An 18,346-nucleotide genomic window follows, 5' to 3' on the forward strand; every position below is an offset into this window, starting at 1 on the left:
CACCATCAGATAGAATTCATGTTAAGCAGTAGGGAGGAGGTGGGGAAACTAAAGGGATATACACTCAGCCTACCAAACATTAGGAACACCTTCCTAATAAAAACAAAAGAACTTATCAATTCCAAAATAATGAGCAGGTTGTGGCACGTGTCACTTCGCTCTGATACCATGTGCAGTAAACCGTAGCTATCGCTGTGTAGACTAGACTACACTTTGTAGGCTACTCACCATTAGCTAACTAGTGAGCGGTGAGTTAAGTGGATTCACTAGCCAACTTGGCTAGCAAAAACATGTAAAATGGCCAAATGATTTTTTCAAGAGACACTGTATAGAGGATGCTGGAGCATTTGCCAAGTTATTTGATATCAGTGAATTCGCCATGAAGGATCTCCAGTCCCCTCTCTATCAATCACTGATTGCATTGATCTAATCGAGGGCCTTAAAGACAGTTTCAGTACATTCAGATTCAATGAACACCACTACATTTTTATTCAACACTTTTAGAAATCATGAAACGCGCTTCTCCACTTGACCATCAGTCCAGTGAAATTAATAAAGTTATTTCAATTTATGCTCCGACGTACCTCACAAGTAATAGGCTACAACAACTGACCTCTGACCAGTCTTATCATATACACTATCGGTCAAAAGTTTTAGAACACCTGCTCAATCAAGGGTTTTCTTTATTTTTACTATTTTCTACGTTGCAGAATAATAGTGAATAGATAAAAACTATGAAATAACACATATTGAATCATGTAGTAACCAAAACATTTTTTAACAAATCAAAATATATTTTAGATTTGAGATTCTTCAAATAGCCACCCTTTGCCTTGACAGCATTGCGCACTCTTGGCATTCTCTCAATCAGCTTCACCTGGAATGCTTTTCTAACAGTCTTGAAGGAGTTCCCACATATGCTGAGCACTTGTTGGCTGCTTTTCCTTCACTCTGCGGACCGACTCATCACAAACCATCTCAATTTGGTTGAGGTTGGGGGATTGTGGAGGTCAGGTCACCTGATGCAACACTCCATCACTCTTCTTCTCAGTAAAATAGCCCTTACACAGCCTGGAGGGGTGTTTTGGGTCATTGTCTTGTTGAAAAACAAATGATAGTCCCACTAATCTCAAATTTGGACTCGAGACCAAAGGACAGATTTCCACAGGTCTAATGTCCATTGCTCGTGCTTCTTGGCCAAAGCAAGTCTCTTCTTATTGGTGTCCTTTAGTAGTGGTTTCTTTGCAGCTATTCGATCATGAAGGCCTGACTCACACAGTCTCCTCTGAACAGCTGATGTTGAAATGTGTTTGTTACCTGAATTCTGAAGCGTTTATTTGGGCTGACTTATCTGAGGCTGGTAACTCTAATGAACTTATCCTCTGCAGCAGAGTTAACTCTGGGTCTTCCATTACGGTGGCGGTCCTCATGAGAGCCAGTTTCACTATAGGGCTTGATGGTTTTTGTGACTGCACTTGAAGAAATGTCTTGAAATTTTCTGAATTGACTGACCTTCATGTCTTAAAGTAATGATGGACAATCGTTTCTCTTTGCTTATTTGAGCTGTTCTTGCCATAATATGGACTTGGTCTTTTAACAAATAGGGCTATCTTCTGGATACCTGGTCACAACATAACTTATTGGCTCGAATGCATTAAGAAGGAAAGAAATTTCACAAATTAACTTTTAACAAGGCACACCTGTTAATTGAAACGCATTCCATGTGACTACCTCATGAAGCTGGTTAAGAGAATGCCAAGAGTGTGCAAAGCTGTCATCAAGACAAAGGGAAAGGGGGATACCTAGTCAGTTGTACAACTGGATGCCTTCAACTGAAATGTGTCTTCCGCATTTAACCCAACCCCTCTGAATCAGAGAGGTGCGGGGGTGGCTGCCTTAATCGACATCCACGGCTTCGGCACCAGAGGAACAGTGGAAGGGTGGCTTTTTGAAGAATCTCAAATATAAAATATATTTAGATTTGTTTAACACTTTTTTTGATTACTACATGATTCCATATGTGTTATTTCATAGTTTTGATGTCTTCACTATTCTACAATGTAGAAAATAGTACAAATTAAGAAAAACCCTTGAACGAGTAGATGTTCTAAAACTTTTGACCGGTAGAATAGCCTAGCTTGAGAGTTTTGGAAATATATCTTTGCCCTGTGCTTCTCCACCCATTTGCTATAGTTAGGCCCTACAGACTATTGTTCATTGCACTCGGTTTGCATTTTGACTCATAAAGTGATCTCGACCAAGAAAAGGTTGGTGACCACTGTTCTAGTCTTTATAGGCTACAGCTGCCTATTGTGATTAATTCTGTTATATCAGAGCATTATGTTCTAGTCTCATAATCTAGTCATTATAGGCCCATGGGGTATTATGTGTAGGTCTATGTGAGTTGCCTGTTAAATGCAAAAGTCATGAATTTACATACTGTCGGCCTACATGACTATTTGGTCTGTATTGCAAAGTCACATGTTAGTTGTGTGTGTGATCAATTACAGTAGGGTATAGAGTAGGCTTTTATGGTCATTTTATGAGTGCCCAAATGTTGTTCCACCAAGATTTTTGCTGGCCCTGCCATCATTGTATGTCTGCCTACGCCACAGATTTTTGTTTTCATGAATTCTCACATTTCGGTGGTTTTCTGCCAGCTGGTTTTCTTTGAGGCAGTTTTGCTCCCAAACCTTGTCATTCACGCCCCACACACATCTTCCACCTCCCCTGTTAGTCATTCATGTATTCACTAACTTCCCAAATAATCCTACATAAATGAACATTTGTCTCTGTTGCACCATCAGCACCTGCTTGCTAGTATATAAAAACCCCTCCTCCATTCAGAGGAAACGTGGCTCTGCTTAGATGATCATTTGAGCTGTGGTGAAATTACAGGCTTGATGTTGAACAGAGAGCATCACCACCGCCACCGCCCCACCAGGCTTTGACACTCCAACGCCCCTCCACCCAGGCTGTTCTTATTGTCCTCCTCCATCCATAACGTCCATGGCTCTGGCAGTGTAATTATCATGGTGTGGGATGAGGAGGAAGACACAATAAGAACAGGGGGCTGGATAAATAGGACTGCAGTGATCATCACGCTCTGCACTGCAGAGATCCCACCTGCTGAAAAAGGGCATGGGAACATCCAGTGGTAGAACACAGGCCTCTTCTGGAGCTCTGCTCATTTTTCTGTTTGTCAGCGTCCTCTTTCCGGCACCCCCTCCTGCATCTCAATGCCTAGACTTTGGCTTAGCGGGCTAATGTGCTCTTCTAGTGTATGGGAGACCTGGGTTTGAACCCCTTCTGTAAAAACCACACACAGAGAGCACAGTAAACATTCATACGCATCTTCCCCAGACATTGACAGCTATTTCCAGATATAGACCTATAGTGCAATGTACAGCCTATATCTGTGTTTCCCTGTCATTACACACACCTTGACTGAGGCAGGATGAGTTCTCAGTCTGTCTCTGTGGGTCATTTACATTTCACACCACGCTTGGGGAGCTTTGCTGCTGATTTCTTTCTGTGTAATAAGATGACTTTCTCAGTACTTTTCCACCCATCTCCTCTGCACCCAGGCGTTGTATTAGACAAGTATCGGCCTCCTGTGGCATTTCAGCACAACAGTTAATCTCTTTAGTGTTTGGTGTGAATTAAAATAAATTCGATAGTTGTCTTGTTCTTTAATTACGAGCACACAGAGGTTTATTCCAGTTCCTCTTTACAATCACAGAAAGGATAGAGAGGAATGGAGGCGTAAGTCAGTGAGTAAGATCCCCAGTCACATTTTTATCCAGTCGAAATCAGATTCCTCTAGGTCCTTCTGAATCTTATTTGGCTCAAAGTGTCTTGTATTTTGATCAGTGTAGACGTCTGGGGTCCATCTCTCCGGGCTAGAGATGTTCTAACTCTCTTCACAGCTCCATTAGCCAACACTAAAATGACGTTTTAAGCCCCACTATCTATCTGGAAGCCTTAAATAAATATGAGCTTCAGTTTGTTTTTGAGCTTCAAATGAGATATCGATCCTACCTCTGCTGGAGGGTGATTTTTTTTAAATATAAATGCACAAGATGAATTAATTAATAACTTCTTCTTGGAGTAAAATGTAATTCCCCCAACAGGCAAGGTTGTGAACTCAAGTATTTTTACTAACATGTCTTGTTAAGGAATTAATTTGGAAATGTATATGTTTGTAGACTGGTTCCTGTATAGTATTGTTGGGGTGGGGTTAGAGTCGTGTTGTGGTGGGGTTAGAGTAGTGTTGTGGTGGGGTTAGAGTAGTGGTGGGGTGGGGTTAGAGTAGTGTTGTGGTGGGGTTAGAGTAGTGTTGTGGTGGGGTTAGAGTCGTGTTGTGGTGGGGTTAGAGTAGTGTTGTGGTGGGGTTAGAGTGGTGGTGGGATGGGGTTAGAGTGGTGGTGGGGTTAGAGTAGTGTTTTGGTGGGGTTAGAGTAGTGTTGTGGTGGAGTTAGAGTAGTGTTGTGGTGGGGTTAGAGTAGTGTTGTGGTGGGGTTAGAGTGGTGGCGGGGTTAGAGTAGTGTTGTGTTGGGGTTAGAGTGGTGGTGGGGTTAGAGTAGTGTTGTGTTGGGGTTAAAGTCTTGTTGTGGAGGGGTTAGACTCATGTTGTGTTGGGGTTAGAGTAGTGTTGGGGTGGGGTTAGAGTCGTGTTGTGGTGGGGTTAGAGTAGTGTTGTGGTGGGGTAAGAGTGGTGGTGGGGTGGGGTTAGAGTGGTGGTGGGGTTAGAGTAGTGTTGTGTCGGGGTTAGAGTAGTGTTGTGGTGGGGTTAGAGTAGTGTTGTGGTGGGGTTAGAGTAGTGTTGTGGTGGGGTTAGAGTAGTGTTGTGGTGGGGTTAGAGTAGTGTTTTGGTGGGGTTAGAGTAGTGTTGTGGTGGAGTTAGAGTAGTGTTGTGGTGGAGTTAGAGTGGTGGTGGGGTTAGAGTAGTGTTGTGTTGGGGTTAGAGTGGTGGTGGGGTTAGAGTAGTGTTTTGGTGGGGTTAGAGTAGTGTTGTGGTGGAGTTAGAGTAGTGTTGTGGTGGAGTTAGAGTAGTGTTGTGGTGGGGTTAGAGTGGTGGTGGGGTTAGAGTAGTGTTGTGTTGGGGTTAGAATGGTGGTGGGGTTAGAGTAGTGTTGTGTTGGGGTTAAAGTCTTGTTATGGAGGGGTTAGACTCATGTTGGGGTGGGGTTAGAGTAGTGTTGTGGAGGGGTTATAGTAGTGTTGTGTTGGGGTTAGAGTAGTGTTGTGGTGGGGTAAGAGTGGTGGTGGGGTGGGGTTAGAGTGGTGGTGGGGTTAGAGTAGTGTTGTGGTGGAGTTAGAGTGGTGGTGGGGTTAGAGTAGTGTTGTGTCGGGGTTAGAGTAGTGTTGTGGTGGGGTTAGAGTAGTGTTGTGGTGGGGTTAGAGTAGTGTTGTGGTGGGGTTAGAGTAGTGTTGTGGTGGGGTTAGAGTGGTGGTGGGGTGGGGTTAGAGTGGTGGTGGGGTGGGGTTAGAGTAGTGTTGTGGTGGGGTTAGAGTGGTGGTGGGGTGGGGTGGGGTTAGAGTGGTGGTGGGGTTAGAGTAGTGTTGTGGTGGGGTTAGAGTGGTGGTGGGGTGGGGTTAGAGTGGTGGTGGGGTTAGAGTAGTGTTTTGGTGGGGTTAGAGTAGTGTTGTGGTGGGGTTAGAGTGTTGGTGGGGTGGGGTTAGAGTGGTGGTGGGGTTAGAGTAGTGTTGTAGTGGGGTTAGAGTGGTGGTGGGGTGGGGTGGGGTTAGAGTGGTGGTGGGGTTAGAGTAGTGTTTTTGGTGGGGTTAGAGTGGTGGTGGGGTTAGAGTAGTGTTGTGGTGGGGTTAGAGTGGTGGTGGGGTGGGGTTAGAGTGGTGGTGGGGTTAGAGTAGTGTTGTGGTGGGGTTAGAGTGGTGGTGGGGTGGGGTTAGAGTGGTGGTGGGGTTAGAGTAGTGTTTTGGTGGGGTTAGAGTAGTGTTGTGGTGGAGTTAGAGTAGTGTTGTGGTGGGGTTAGAGTAGTGTTGTAGTGGGCTTAGAGTAGTGTTGTGTTGGGGTTGGAGTGGTGGTGGGGTTAGAGTAGTGTTGTGTTGGGGTTAAAGTCTTGTTGTGGAGGGGTTAGACTCATGTTGTGTTGGGGTTAGAGTAGTGTTGGGGTGGGGTTAGAGTAGTGTTGTGGAGGGGTTAGAGTAGTGTTGTGGTGGGGTTATAGTAGTGTTGTGCCGTGGCGGAGATCTTTGTGGGGTATACTCGGCCTTGTCTCAGGATGGTAAGTTGGTGGTTGAAGATATCCCTCTAGTGGTGTGGGGGCTGTGCTTTGGCAAAGTGGGTGGGGTTATATCCTGCCTGTTTGGCCCTGTCCGGGGGTATCATTGGATGGGGCCACAGTGTCTCCTGACCCCTCCAGTCTCAGCCTCCAGTATTTATGCTGCAGTAGTTTATGTGTCTGGGGGCTAGGGTCAGTCTGTTATATCTGGAGTACTTCTCCTGTCTTATCCAGTGTCCTGTGTGAATTTAAGTATGCTATCTCTAATTCTCTCTTTCGGAGAGACTGTGGAGATATATATGGAGATGTATTTTGATATATCAGCTGATGTAAGAAGGGCTATATAAATACATTTGATTTATGGTGGTGGTGGGGTGGGGGTTAGAGCGGCGTTGGGGTGGGTTTAGAGTGGTGGTGGGGTGGGGTTAGAGTGGTGGTGGGGTGGGGTTAGAGTGGTTGTGGGGTGGGGTTAGAGTGGTGGTGTGGTGGGTATAGCTAACATTTACATTAGTGTTACAGTAGTAGTGTTTTAATAGATTTACAGTAGTGTATGACCAGACAGACCAGAGTCAAAGGGTTTGGGGCTTGTGAGAAGGAGGCTCATAGTTTTTATTCAAGTGGTGTCATTGCTTCACCCAGGTCACCTGACCAGGAAGTCACCACACCAAATCATGCACACACAAAAATGAAAACATGAACATAAATGGTTGTTTACTCTCTCAACAAGTTGCTCTTTCCCATTTATTGAAAAGAGAAAGCCCATATCGCTGCATGTATTGACATCAGGAGTGAAAATAGTTTTCCAAAACTGTGAAACAAAAATGTTAATTGGGTCAATTTGGTCATTTGTTGAACCAAATTGATATAACATTGTCCTTTGGAGATGGTATGCATTTAACATTTTCATCATTTTCAAATAAACATGGTACATGGCATTTGTTCGTCAGACCTAAAAAACATAATTATATTATATTGCAAAGGAAGGATCTTTTTTTTTATTAAAAGAAATTAGAGATATTAAGAAAAAGTAACATGGAATCATACAAATAACCCAACAGCCTTCTAGAGTTTATTATGACACAGATAGTTAGTTAGTTGTGCAATATGTGTGTCTTTGTCCCAGTGATAGGAGAACTTGGCACTGTGGACATCTGGACAGATAGATAGATATCTGGCCAGCACATGGAGATATTGGACACATTAAACCACAGGCATCAGGAGGATATACAGAATCCAGAACGATCGACCAATAACCATCTCAATCCAGACCAGCCAAGTCATACAGGTACTATTTATGTGTCTGGCTGCACAGCTTGGAGGTAAACATATCATTTCAAAAGAGCGGGGATAACTCAACAACTAATATAAAGGCTGGCACCAACAATCAATTCGTTTCGTACAATGTATTTTATATCGTTCTTAACAAACATTTATCTGTTGACTCACTCAGCATTAATCCATGCATGTTAATATGGCACATAACATGGCAGTAACAATGATTGTTTTACTCTCTGGTAAATCATTGTACATCATTATCATGTTGGCATCACCTCACTATGGCATGATCATTCAAATGCTGGTATGCACTTTATACAAATACAATTATAGAGATGTATTGAATATATGCAATACTGACTCATAATTGCTAAAAATGGCTTTAACATTGACTCTCAACCCTTAATATCCATGTGCATGTCCACCAGCTACACCAAGAAAAGACTAATGTGGTATCTTCGCAAAAATGTAAAATAATGAATTTTCCAGCTATTCCAAATAATTTCCCCAATAATTGGACAAAACTACGGCAGTTCTGCCAAAATAAATTATTTGGACGTTGTAAATCAGCTGGATTGTGTCTGTGTGGTTTGCCGAAAAAAACACAATTTTTGCTTTGGTTATTCTATTTGTATGAAGCTACATGAATCCTTAGAGATGGATACATATTTTATAAGGAAAAAGGTTGGATACATTTCTCAGATGTAAAATGTGCCTACAGGTATAGAAACATTGAAATAGCGTTTCTTAAAGGCACATATTCTAAAATGTGTACAAATAGTAACGCATCGGAGCTGTGGAAAGGCCGTTTTATTCCAAAGGATGAGAACGTACAATATATGATATAAAGTACTGTATATTTACATGTGTATTCCTGGGGTCATCTGAACATTCTAGAACCTTGGATGTTACAGTTTTTTTGGATTGCTTACACACTCAAATTAAAAGTAGTACACTATTATCAAAACCTTACACTCAAGAAGCAAAACATCAGCCCATATTTGCACAACTATAAGCACATTGTCAACCTCACACTTGTTGCAAAACTATACACACAGTGATTTGCAAAAGACTAAACACACTTAACATACATTACACACAAAAATCTATCATGAAGTCACGTCCTTGCAATACCAAAGCACTGACTGTCAAATTACCACACCGTCCAACCAATTGGTTCAACACAGTCATCAGGTGTGCAAACACTCGTTTGCTTAATTGTAGACACACCACTCAGGTGTATAAGCACTATAAAAAGCAGCAGGTGAGTTCATCGGTCTTCAAGCACAATGGAAAGAGTCAGAGAAAGAGTAAGACGAGGAGGAGGAGGAGGAGGAGGAGGAGGAGGAGGAGGAGGAAGACGAGGAGGAGGAGGAGGAGGACGACGACGACGACGAGGAGGAGGAGAACGAGGAGGACGAGGAGGAGAACGAGGAGGAAGAGGAAGAGGAAGACAAGAAGGTGCTCATAGAGGACCGAATCTGACAAATGAGATCCGCGCAACACTGGTTGACCACGTTTTCAACCACGGCCTGACGCTGAGGGAGGCTGGACTGCGAGTACAGCCAAATCTAAGCCGATATACAGTGGCAAGTGTGATGAGAACATTTCGACTGGAAAATAGGTATTGTAAAAATATCATCATATCAAAAACATCTGCACGGTTTCAGTAACTGCTTACAGCACTGTATTCTATGCACTATCAGCACTTCTGTTACCTTTTCCTGTGAAACTACTGTACTATTGTATACTGTTTTTTTCTACATAGGATTGAGGGTCAGGGACGACAAGGGGGAAGGCCTCCTATGTTCACAGAACAGCAAGAGAGGGAGATAGTAAACATGGTTTTGGCCAACAATGCTATAACACTCAAGCAGCTCCAAGCTAACATTGTCAATAACCACGCCATTTTCAACGATATCATCAGGTCTCAACATCAACACTGGCACGCATCCTAAAAAAAAACATATTCAAATGAAGCAAATTTATCGAGTGCCTTTCGAGCGCAATTCCGAAAGGGTGAAACGACTGCAGCATGATTATGCAGTGGTTTGTATTCACTTTAGCAGTGTGATCTTGCATACTGTCTCACAATCTTTTACTGTACTGTAATATGTATACTAGATCTACACTGAACTACACAATTTTGCCTGACACTGTTTTTCAGAGAGTTTTACGATGGGATGGAGAGGAGATCCAGCATGAGTTAATTTACGTAGATGAGGCTGGGTTCAACCTGACGAGTACACGAATGAGGGGAAGAAACATCATTGGCCACAGGGCTATAGTCAATGTCCCAGGGCAACGTGGGGGTAATATAACACTCTGTGCAGCCATTACACAGAATGGGGTCCTCCACCGCCATGCCCATATGGCACCTTACAACACAGCACTCATACTTACATTCTTGGACCAATTGCACAACATAACAGCAGCAAATCAAATCGATCATATGCAATACATTGTTGTCTGGGACAATGTGTCTTTCCACCGCTCTGCTCTGGTTCAGAACTGGTTTCAGCAACATCCACATTTCACAGTCCTATATCTTCCACCATACTCTCCATTCCTCAACCCTATAGAATATTTTTTTCTCGGCATGGCGGTGGAAGGTATATGATCTCCGTTCCAGGCTGAGGTACCCCTCATCCAAGCCATGGAGGAGGGCTGTGACCAGATGGCGGTAGCTTCAATGCAAGGATGGATTCGTCATTCAAGACGTTTCTTTCCAAGGTGTCTTGCTAATGACAACATTGCGATGTTGATGAAATTCTCTGGCCAGATCCAGCTAGGCGAAGAGACAATGTCTAGTTATTTTTGTATTTATGTTTTTGAACTTACAATATGTAAAGTGATGTTTGGTTACAGTATTATGAATCTCCATGTCAACATTTTGGGCGTGTTGAGAAATAAATGAGTTTCTTCAGTCTGCAACATTGGTCTTGTGTAGTGTTTGGTGAATTTACATTATATTTGTACTTGTTGTATATGTTGATAGTAGCCTACTCTAATCATAGGGAAGTAGAAGTGCTAAAAGTGTTTTAGGTTTATCACAGCAGAGTGTAACTCGTGTCAACAGAGTATAGTAATGTGAAACGTGTGTGTTTCATATGGTAACAAAGTGTGGTTTTTAAAAAGAAGTGTATAGTTTTTACAAGAGTGTTTAATTTTGCAAAGGATCTGTAGTGTTTTGCTACTTGGGTGTGTGGTTGTGCTAATTGTGTGTAGTGTTTTGAAAACACGGGCCCTGTTTTGAAAATCGTGCTTAAGCAATCCAAAAAAACTGTAATGTTACAATAGTTTTCGTTATGCTCATTCAAGACAGACACAAGCTATGTTTCCATTAACCTGTCCAGGGATTTTTTTGTCGATATTTAGAAAGTTCGCATAGAAAATACCGTTTGTGCGACAGTTGTCTGCTAGGGTGCGTTTTCATTGAACTATCTTGTCGATAAAAACAGAAGGACGTAATGACGTTAGATCAACAAAACAAAAAAAACTACTTTTTTCGCATAACCCTAGTGTCGAATAAAAATGTAGTGGTTGAATTGTTTCCATTACCCTTTTAATCAAATTGCTTGTTAATACATTGACGACAGCCTGTATTCCCTCCCACCAATCTCTTTCATGTCTCAGGTAGCCTGCGAAAGCCAGCATGGATAGAATGCAGGAATTGACTAATACTTGCCATATTGTAATAATTCTCATCTGCCAACATATCGACCAAGGTCCTTGCCATGGTGAAACTCCTGTAGATCTGGTATAATTGGATGGTGAAACTTGCCAGAAAAGCAAGGCGAAGCAATTCAGGCATTCTTGAAAGTCAGGACAGTCCTTTTCCTGAAAAGAAACCATTTTTTTATAGTTGAAAAAATACATTTAGCAAGCAGTTGGCATTTAGAATGAAATGTGAAGTAAAGCTCTATAGTTAACCTACGTGATGACAAAATCATTTGGCAGTTATCATTTATTCGTAAATCACCATTTCCGTCATCATTTGTCACAATGAAGAAAGTTTAGACAAAATGTAAATCCACCCCTGTAGAATGGATACAATTTTTGTCGATCTTTAGACAATTTCTCCAATGTTTGCCGTTTCCATTACACGTCGCAAATATTTGTTTTTCAACATTGCTTTTGATTACTAATAAACCTGGGTCAATGGAAATCTGCCTAATGGTATCCATGGCATTTATCACTTATCAATGTGGGTGACTTAAATGGCACATGTTGTGCTAAATTAATCAATGCCCAGTATTGCATTGTTCCTTCAGAAATCCATCTGGTCCTTTTTCACCCATTGATTGCCATTTGGCTATCATTGAATTTAAATGACAGTCAGTGATGACATCACTGTATACATCTCAAATGCCTGTCATTGTGTTCGTAGGCTATAGGCGTGTATATATTCTCAGTGGCACAATTGAAGTTTGGATTACACCTGTCATCAACATTAATATCCTTAAAGAATAGCAGTGGTTCCATGGCCTGCTCCTCTATGGCTTGATACAGTGTGTGTGTGTGTGTGTGTGTGTGTGTGTGTGTGTGTGTGTGTGTGTGTGTGTGTGTGTGTGTGTGTGTGTGTGTGTGTGTGTGTGTGTGTGTGTGTGTGTGTGTGTGCGTGCACACTGAACCCACGCTTCTCTATAGTACAGCAAGTTTCCCTTAGTAAGATGATGCATCTCAATATCCTTTTCCTGGAAAATTAGTACTATTTTTTAAAATTAATTAATATGTATTGTTTTGTTTGGCAGGTGCATTCGCATTTATGGGATTTATTCTGTGATTTGATTCGGGGAGCAGAACCTGAAGAGGCTATCCATTCAAAACCTGAGACCAAAGGTTATTGTACAATTTTTCCGAATGAAAAAAATGATGGAAAAGCGAAGAAACTGTTCAGCCTACACTATACATCATCACTTTTAAGTGGCTAAATAAATAAATTATATTTTAAATAATTATTATGATTATTTGCTATCAAAATTCATTTCAATTGCAAGGCTATTATTTTTCCCCATTCATCTATATGCATACCAGTTTCACAAAGTACATGCACATAGCAACTTTTTCGAACTGGAAAGCCTTCAAATCCGTGCTTATTCCTTTTCACATCCTCATATTTTACACTGACATTTTCTCGAATTATTAAAAAAAAAAAAAAAAAAAATCTGAAATCCAGAAAGAAAACATCTACAGACACAAACCATAATAATACAAATCTTCTGTTTAAAAAAATTAACAAAAGAAATAAAATAATTATGGCACACTCATTTGATGACATCTAATGCACATGCTAAGATTGGCAACAATATTTTGGCATGATGTTCTGTGAACAAATCATTTACATTTTTTTCCTTAGAATTGCTTATAGAAAATAATACCTGATGTCATTTCAAATTGTATCATCTCTGTCTGCAATGATGCAATGGAGGAAAAGCACTTAACTGCAATCATTTTAAGTTTAGGTGAAACAGGCATGCTCACTTTAAAAAAATACATATCCCCCTTATAATGCTAAGTGTGCATCATTTGGTACATTGTTACCAGGGTGCTATATTATCTTTGTGAGCCGGCAATATGAAAATGTATAACAAGATCTGTTGGTTCTGGTTAGTATTTCTCTGATGGGACAATTTCCTGGGAGAATAAGTATCCATGCTTCATGCTTTGAATCCCTCACAAGAAATGAATGTAATAATTCATGTCCAACAAGTTTGCCATTTCTTTCCAACGCTCCTTCCTCTTCAATCATTCCCTGTGAATCGCTTCAATATATTATATCCTTAGACCAACCAAAAGAAACAAAACAAAAGTGCTAAAATGAGATTTGGTTTGGAGCAGCATTGGAGATGCATTGTACTTGTATATAAAAAAGGAAAGCTAGGAGTTGCCTGTGTAGACAGGCCAACCCAGTCTGATGATCTGTTCCAATTCAACGTTTTAGCATTTAGGCAAAAACATTGAAATGCAACATGTAGTTCAAAACACTATTTTGCACTTGGCTCAGATGGGCAGTGCCACAGCTCAGATAGATTTTCTTCTCTTCATGAGTCGGTGATTGTCTGTGAAGCTGTGGAGGCCTGGGGAGACTGAGCTGATGGGCGAGGGGAAGAAGCTGTTCTTTAGGGTGCTGGGAGAGATCTCCTCGATGCGGTACGACACAGAGTGAAAGTACTGGTGGGGGTTCAACTGGGAACTAAAGGAGTTCTGGTGGGAGAAGGCACAGCCCATCCCTCCGCCCCCTATCCCTCCTCCCATCCCTCCCCCACAGCTACCAAACTCATGTGAGTGGTAGTTCATGCAGGAGCATACAGAAGGCAGGTCGGTGACCTCGGCGCAGTACTGGCCCTGCGTTTCCCTGCGCCTCCTCCTGGCACCTCCTCCTCTCCCCAGTGTCTCCTCCTGGATATGGATGATCATGCTGTTTCTGTTCCCCGCCAGCGAGGCCCTCTCCTCGGCATCCCGCCTCTCGTCCTCACTGTTCATGGTCAGGAACCTCAGCACCACTAGGTTGAGGAAGGCTCCTATGACAGTCAGGCCCACCAGGATGTACATGAAGCTGAAGGCCACGTACAGGGGCCTCCGCTGCAGGGCCCGGTTCTTCTGCAGAGCCACAAAGTCCCCGAAGCCGATGGTAGTCAGTGTGATGAAGCAGTAGTAGTAGCTCTGGAAAAAGCTCCAGTCCTCGTAGTGGGAGAAGGCGGCCGCCCCGATGCACAGCGTCCCGATGCAGGAGAAGAACCCCACCGTCACCATGTTCTCCATGGAAACATCGGTGATGCGCATGCCACAGCACTTCTTGATGCGCTTCAAGAGGGACTTGACGAAGGTGTTCATCCTCTCGCCCAGGCTCTGGAACATGACCAGGGTCAGGGGTATCCCCAGGACGGCATAGAACATGCAGAAGGCCTTCCCCGCGTCTGTGCCGGGAGCTGCATGGCCATAACCTGCAGGGAGACAACAGACCACAGTCACCAGGATGTAACATCAATGGTACAGCACCATGGCCATAACCTGCAGCGGAGAGAAGACAGAGACATTGATCAGGACATAACATCTATTGGGCAGCAGCATGGTCCTAACTTGAAAGAGAGACAACAAACCAGAAACCGGGACCAGTATTTTACAGCGATAGCTCGATAACTGCCAGGGTTGGGGTCAAATCACTTTTCAATTCAGTACATTCAGAAGGTCAAATAGCCCAATCATTTCCTCAAATGATTGAATTGAAAATAGAACTCAGCCCCACCAAGCCACTTTCCATAAACTTAACTCCCCAGTTTGGCTTCTGGCTTTGTTTACAAATTTGACCCAGTGAATAATCCCCAAAGCGTCCTGCTGTCCCTCTGCCAACATGGCTATTGAATAAGAGCTAACCCCTACAGATAGGGCCAATTTTGAATAAGAGGGCAGCACAGAAATGGGTCCAGTCATTCATCTGAGTCCGGCCCAGAGATTATAAGGTTGTCCAATTTAGTGCAACTTTCTATTCCGGTCCTGTGAGCTGCAGGGGAGTGTGGGAAACGTAGGAGTTATTGGATGAGGAAGGAGTTGTACATGAGCCAATAATGCTTTTAGGATAAGTAGACTTTATGTTTAGGCCTGTAGGTTCTTACACACACGCACGCACGCACGCACGCACACACACACACACACACACACACACACACACACACACACACACACACACACACACACACACACACACACACACACACATAAATCCAAGGGTGCTGTTATAAATGCAACCTGTGGTGATAACTAAAGAGGAAATTATAGTGTTTTGTTGACATTCCAGATATGGAATATGATTAGATACAGTACAGTATATGAATGGTTTTGAGTATGAAAGGCCATGCTGAAAATACGTTACATTTGTGTAATATATGTCTGCTGTATCTGGCTCAGATACTGTCTCTAGGCCTAACTCACTGTAACCAAATAACACCCACCATTTGTATACATGGATACAGACACAAATGTTTTGACAAAGATGCATTACTCTCCTATTTTTCACAGACCCATTGTAACCTGAACTAGTCCATTGACCTTTGTGTTTCTTGACTATTGATTTCATACATTGCCTGATGGGTGTCCACCCACTCAAGCACATGAGGAATTATTATTTTTATAGACCCAGGACTTGATCTATCTGATTTGCAGCAAGCAGAGAATGGAATTGTACGTGCATATAAAGTGTGCTCCCGTGACCCTATATGCTTTACCCGTGGAATTCAAGTGTTAAACTTCTTGATGAAAATCAAAGATGGATCATGGGTCAATAGTTGATCTGACTGCATTTGATAAACTCCCGCAGCTTCTCTGGACTAGATTGTTGTTTTTTTTAAACTTATTTAGCAAACAAATGGAAGGATAAACTGGTTCGAGCATCTATGGTACCTAACATACAGTACCAGTCAAAAGTTTGGACACACCTACTCATTCAAGGGTTTTTCTTTATTTTTACTATTTTCTACATTGTGGAATAAGACATCAAAACTATAAAAATAACACATATGGAATCATGTAGCAAGCAAAAAAGTGTTGAACAAATCAAAATATATTTGAGATTCTTCAACGTAGCCACCCTTTGCCAGCTTTGCACACTCTTGGCATTCTCTCAACCAGCTTCATGCTGGCTCAATTAACAGGTGTGCCTTGTTAATTTGTGGATTTTCTGCCCTTCTTAATGTGTTTGAGCCAATCAGTTGTGTTGTGACAAGGTATGGTAAAAGACCAAGTCCATATTATGGCAAGGACAGCTCAAATAAGCAAAGAGAAACAACAGTAAATACGGAACATTTCAAGAACTCTGAACGTTTCTTCAAGTGCAGTCGCAAAAACCATCAAGCGCTATGATGAAACTGGCTCTCATGAGGACCACCACAAGAAAGGAAGACCCAGAGTTACCTCTACTGCAGAGGATACATTTATTAGAGTTACCAGCCTCAGAAATTGCAACAGTAACGGACACATCACAACATCAACTGTTTAGAGGAGACTGTAAGAATCAGGCCTTCATGGTCAAATTTCTGCAAAGAAATCACTACTAAAGGACACTAATAAGAAGAAGAGATTTGCTTGGGCCAAGAAAAACAAGCAATGGAAAATAGATTGGTGGAAATCTGTCCTTTTGGTCTGATGAGTCCAAATTTTAGATTTTTGGTTCCAACCGGTGTGTCTTTGTGAGACGCAGAGTAGGTGAACAGATGATCTCTGCATGTGTGGTTCCCACCGTGAAGCATGGAGGAGGAGGTATGATGGTGTGGGGGTGATTTGCTGGTGACACTGTCAGTGATTTATTTAGAACTCAAGGCACACTTAACCAGCATGGCTACTACAGCATTCTGCAGCAATACGCCATCCCATCTGGTTTTGCTTACTGGGACTATCATTTGTTTTTCAACAGGACAATACCCAACACACCTCCAGGCTGTGTAAGGGCTATTTGACCAAGAAAGAGAGTGATGGAATGCTGCATCAGATGACCTGGCCTCCACAATCACCCGACCTCAACCCGATGGTTTGGGATGAGTTGGACTACAGAGTGAAGGAAAAGCAGTAAATAAGTGCTCAGCATATGCGGGAACTCCTTCAAGACTGTTGGGAAAGCATTCAAGGTGACTACCTCAGAAAGCTGGTTGAGAGAATGCCAAGAGTGTGCAAAGCTGTCATCAAGGCAAAGGGTGGCTACTTTTAAGAATATAAAATATATTTTGATTTGTTTAACACTTTGTTGGTTACTACATGATTCCATATGTGTTATTTCATAGTTTTGATGTCTTCACTATTATTCTGCAATGTAGAAAATAGTAAAATAAAGTAAAACCCTTGAATGAGTAGGTGTGTCCAAACTTTTGACTGGTACTGTAGATATATACACCCCATTGCTATGATACTTAATATTTAGCTCTGGTGCATCCAATTTCCTTTGATCATCCTTGAGATTTCACTACAACTTGACAATTCAATTGTTTGGACATGATCTAGAAAGAAACACACCTGTCTATACTGTATACGGTCCCACCGATGACAGTGCATGTCAGAGCAGAAACTATACCATGAAGTCCAAGGAACTGTCTGTAGATCTCCAAGAAATTGTGATGAGGCATATATTTGGGGAAGGGCATAAAACAACTTATATAGTGTTGAAAATGTCCAAAAGCACAGGGTTATCCATCATTGGGAAATTGACAAAATATGGAACTACCCAGACTCTGCCTAAAGCTGGCCGTCCGACCAAACTGTTTGACCAATGTCACGACGTTGGCCTTATGGTAGGTTTATGACAGTCTTAAATACCTCTTCCCCCCTTTTTCCTCTCTCTACCCTACTGATGTGAAATTGGGGGAAATGAACTATATTCTGGTAATCCGACCAATTGAACATATGTGGTGGTACTTAATGAATATGATGTCAGTTCGGCCGTCATCTGAGACATTCTCCTCAATGATAGGATGACAAACTCTACAGTGGAAAGTCTACACATCAGAGTTATTGGAATCACATGGATTTGTTGTTCAATTTAAATGTTTGAATATAAAATTATTGGTGAAGAGATTAAATATAATTTTAGCTTCCAAATGAGAGATTTGGGTTTTCATAAGGTTAAGGCTCTGCTCAATCAGTGGCCCGCCCCTGTGAAGAGACATGGGTTATAAAACTTTTCAGACACACCCTTCTCGCTCCACTATATAAAGCCTTGACGAAAATGTAACCTCCGGTTCCAAGTACGTGAGGTCTGCAGCCTCTGCGTTAAAAGGACTAACATGTCAACTACAGAACTAAGCCAACCTCAGCGTGAGCTTTGGTTGCGAATGGTATGA

General features: G+C 42.2%; 1 protein-coding gene across 1 annotated transcript in view; it reads right to left on the reverse strand.

Moving 5' to 3' along the window:
* Positions 1-13,544: 13,544 nt before the first annotated feature.
* LOC139372665 (potassium channel subfamily K member 9-like) overlaps positions 13,545-18,346 on the reverse strand; it is a 36,181-nt gene continuing 31,379 nt past the window's right edge. The window contains exon 2 of the mRNA XM_071112446.1: positions 13,545-14,467. Coding sequence (XP_070968547.1) covers positions 13,545-14,467 — 923 coding nt within the window. The remainder of the gene's footprint in view (positions 14,468-18,346) is intronic.

Source organism: Oncorhynchus clarkii, chromosome 18 (assembly GCF_045791955.1).
Source record: "Oncorhynchus clarkii lewisi isolate Uvic-CL-2024 chromosome 18, UVic_Ocla_1.0, whole genome shotgun sequence".
Lineage (NCBI taxonomy): Eukaryota > Metazoa > Chordata > Actinopteri > Salmoniformes > Salmonidae > Oncorhynchus > Oncorhynchus clarkii.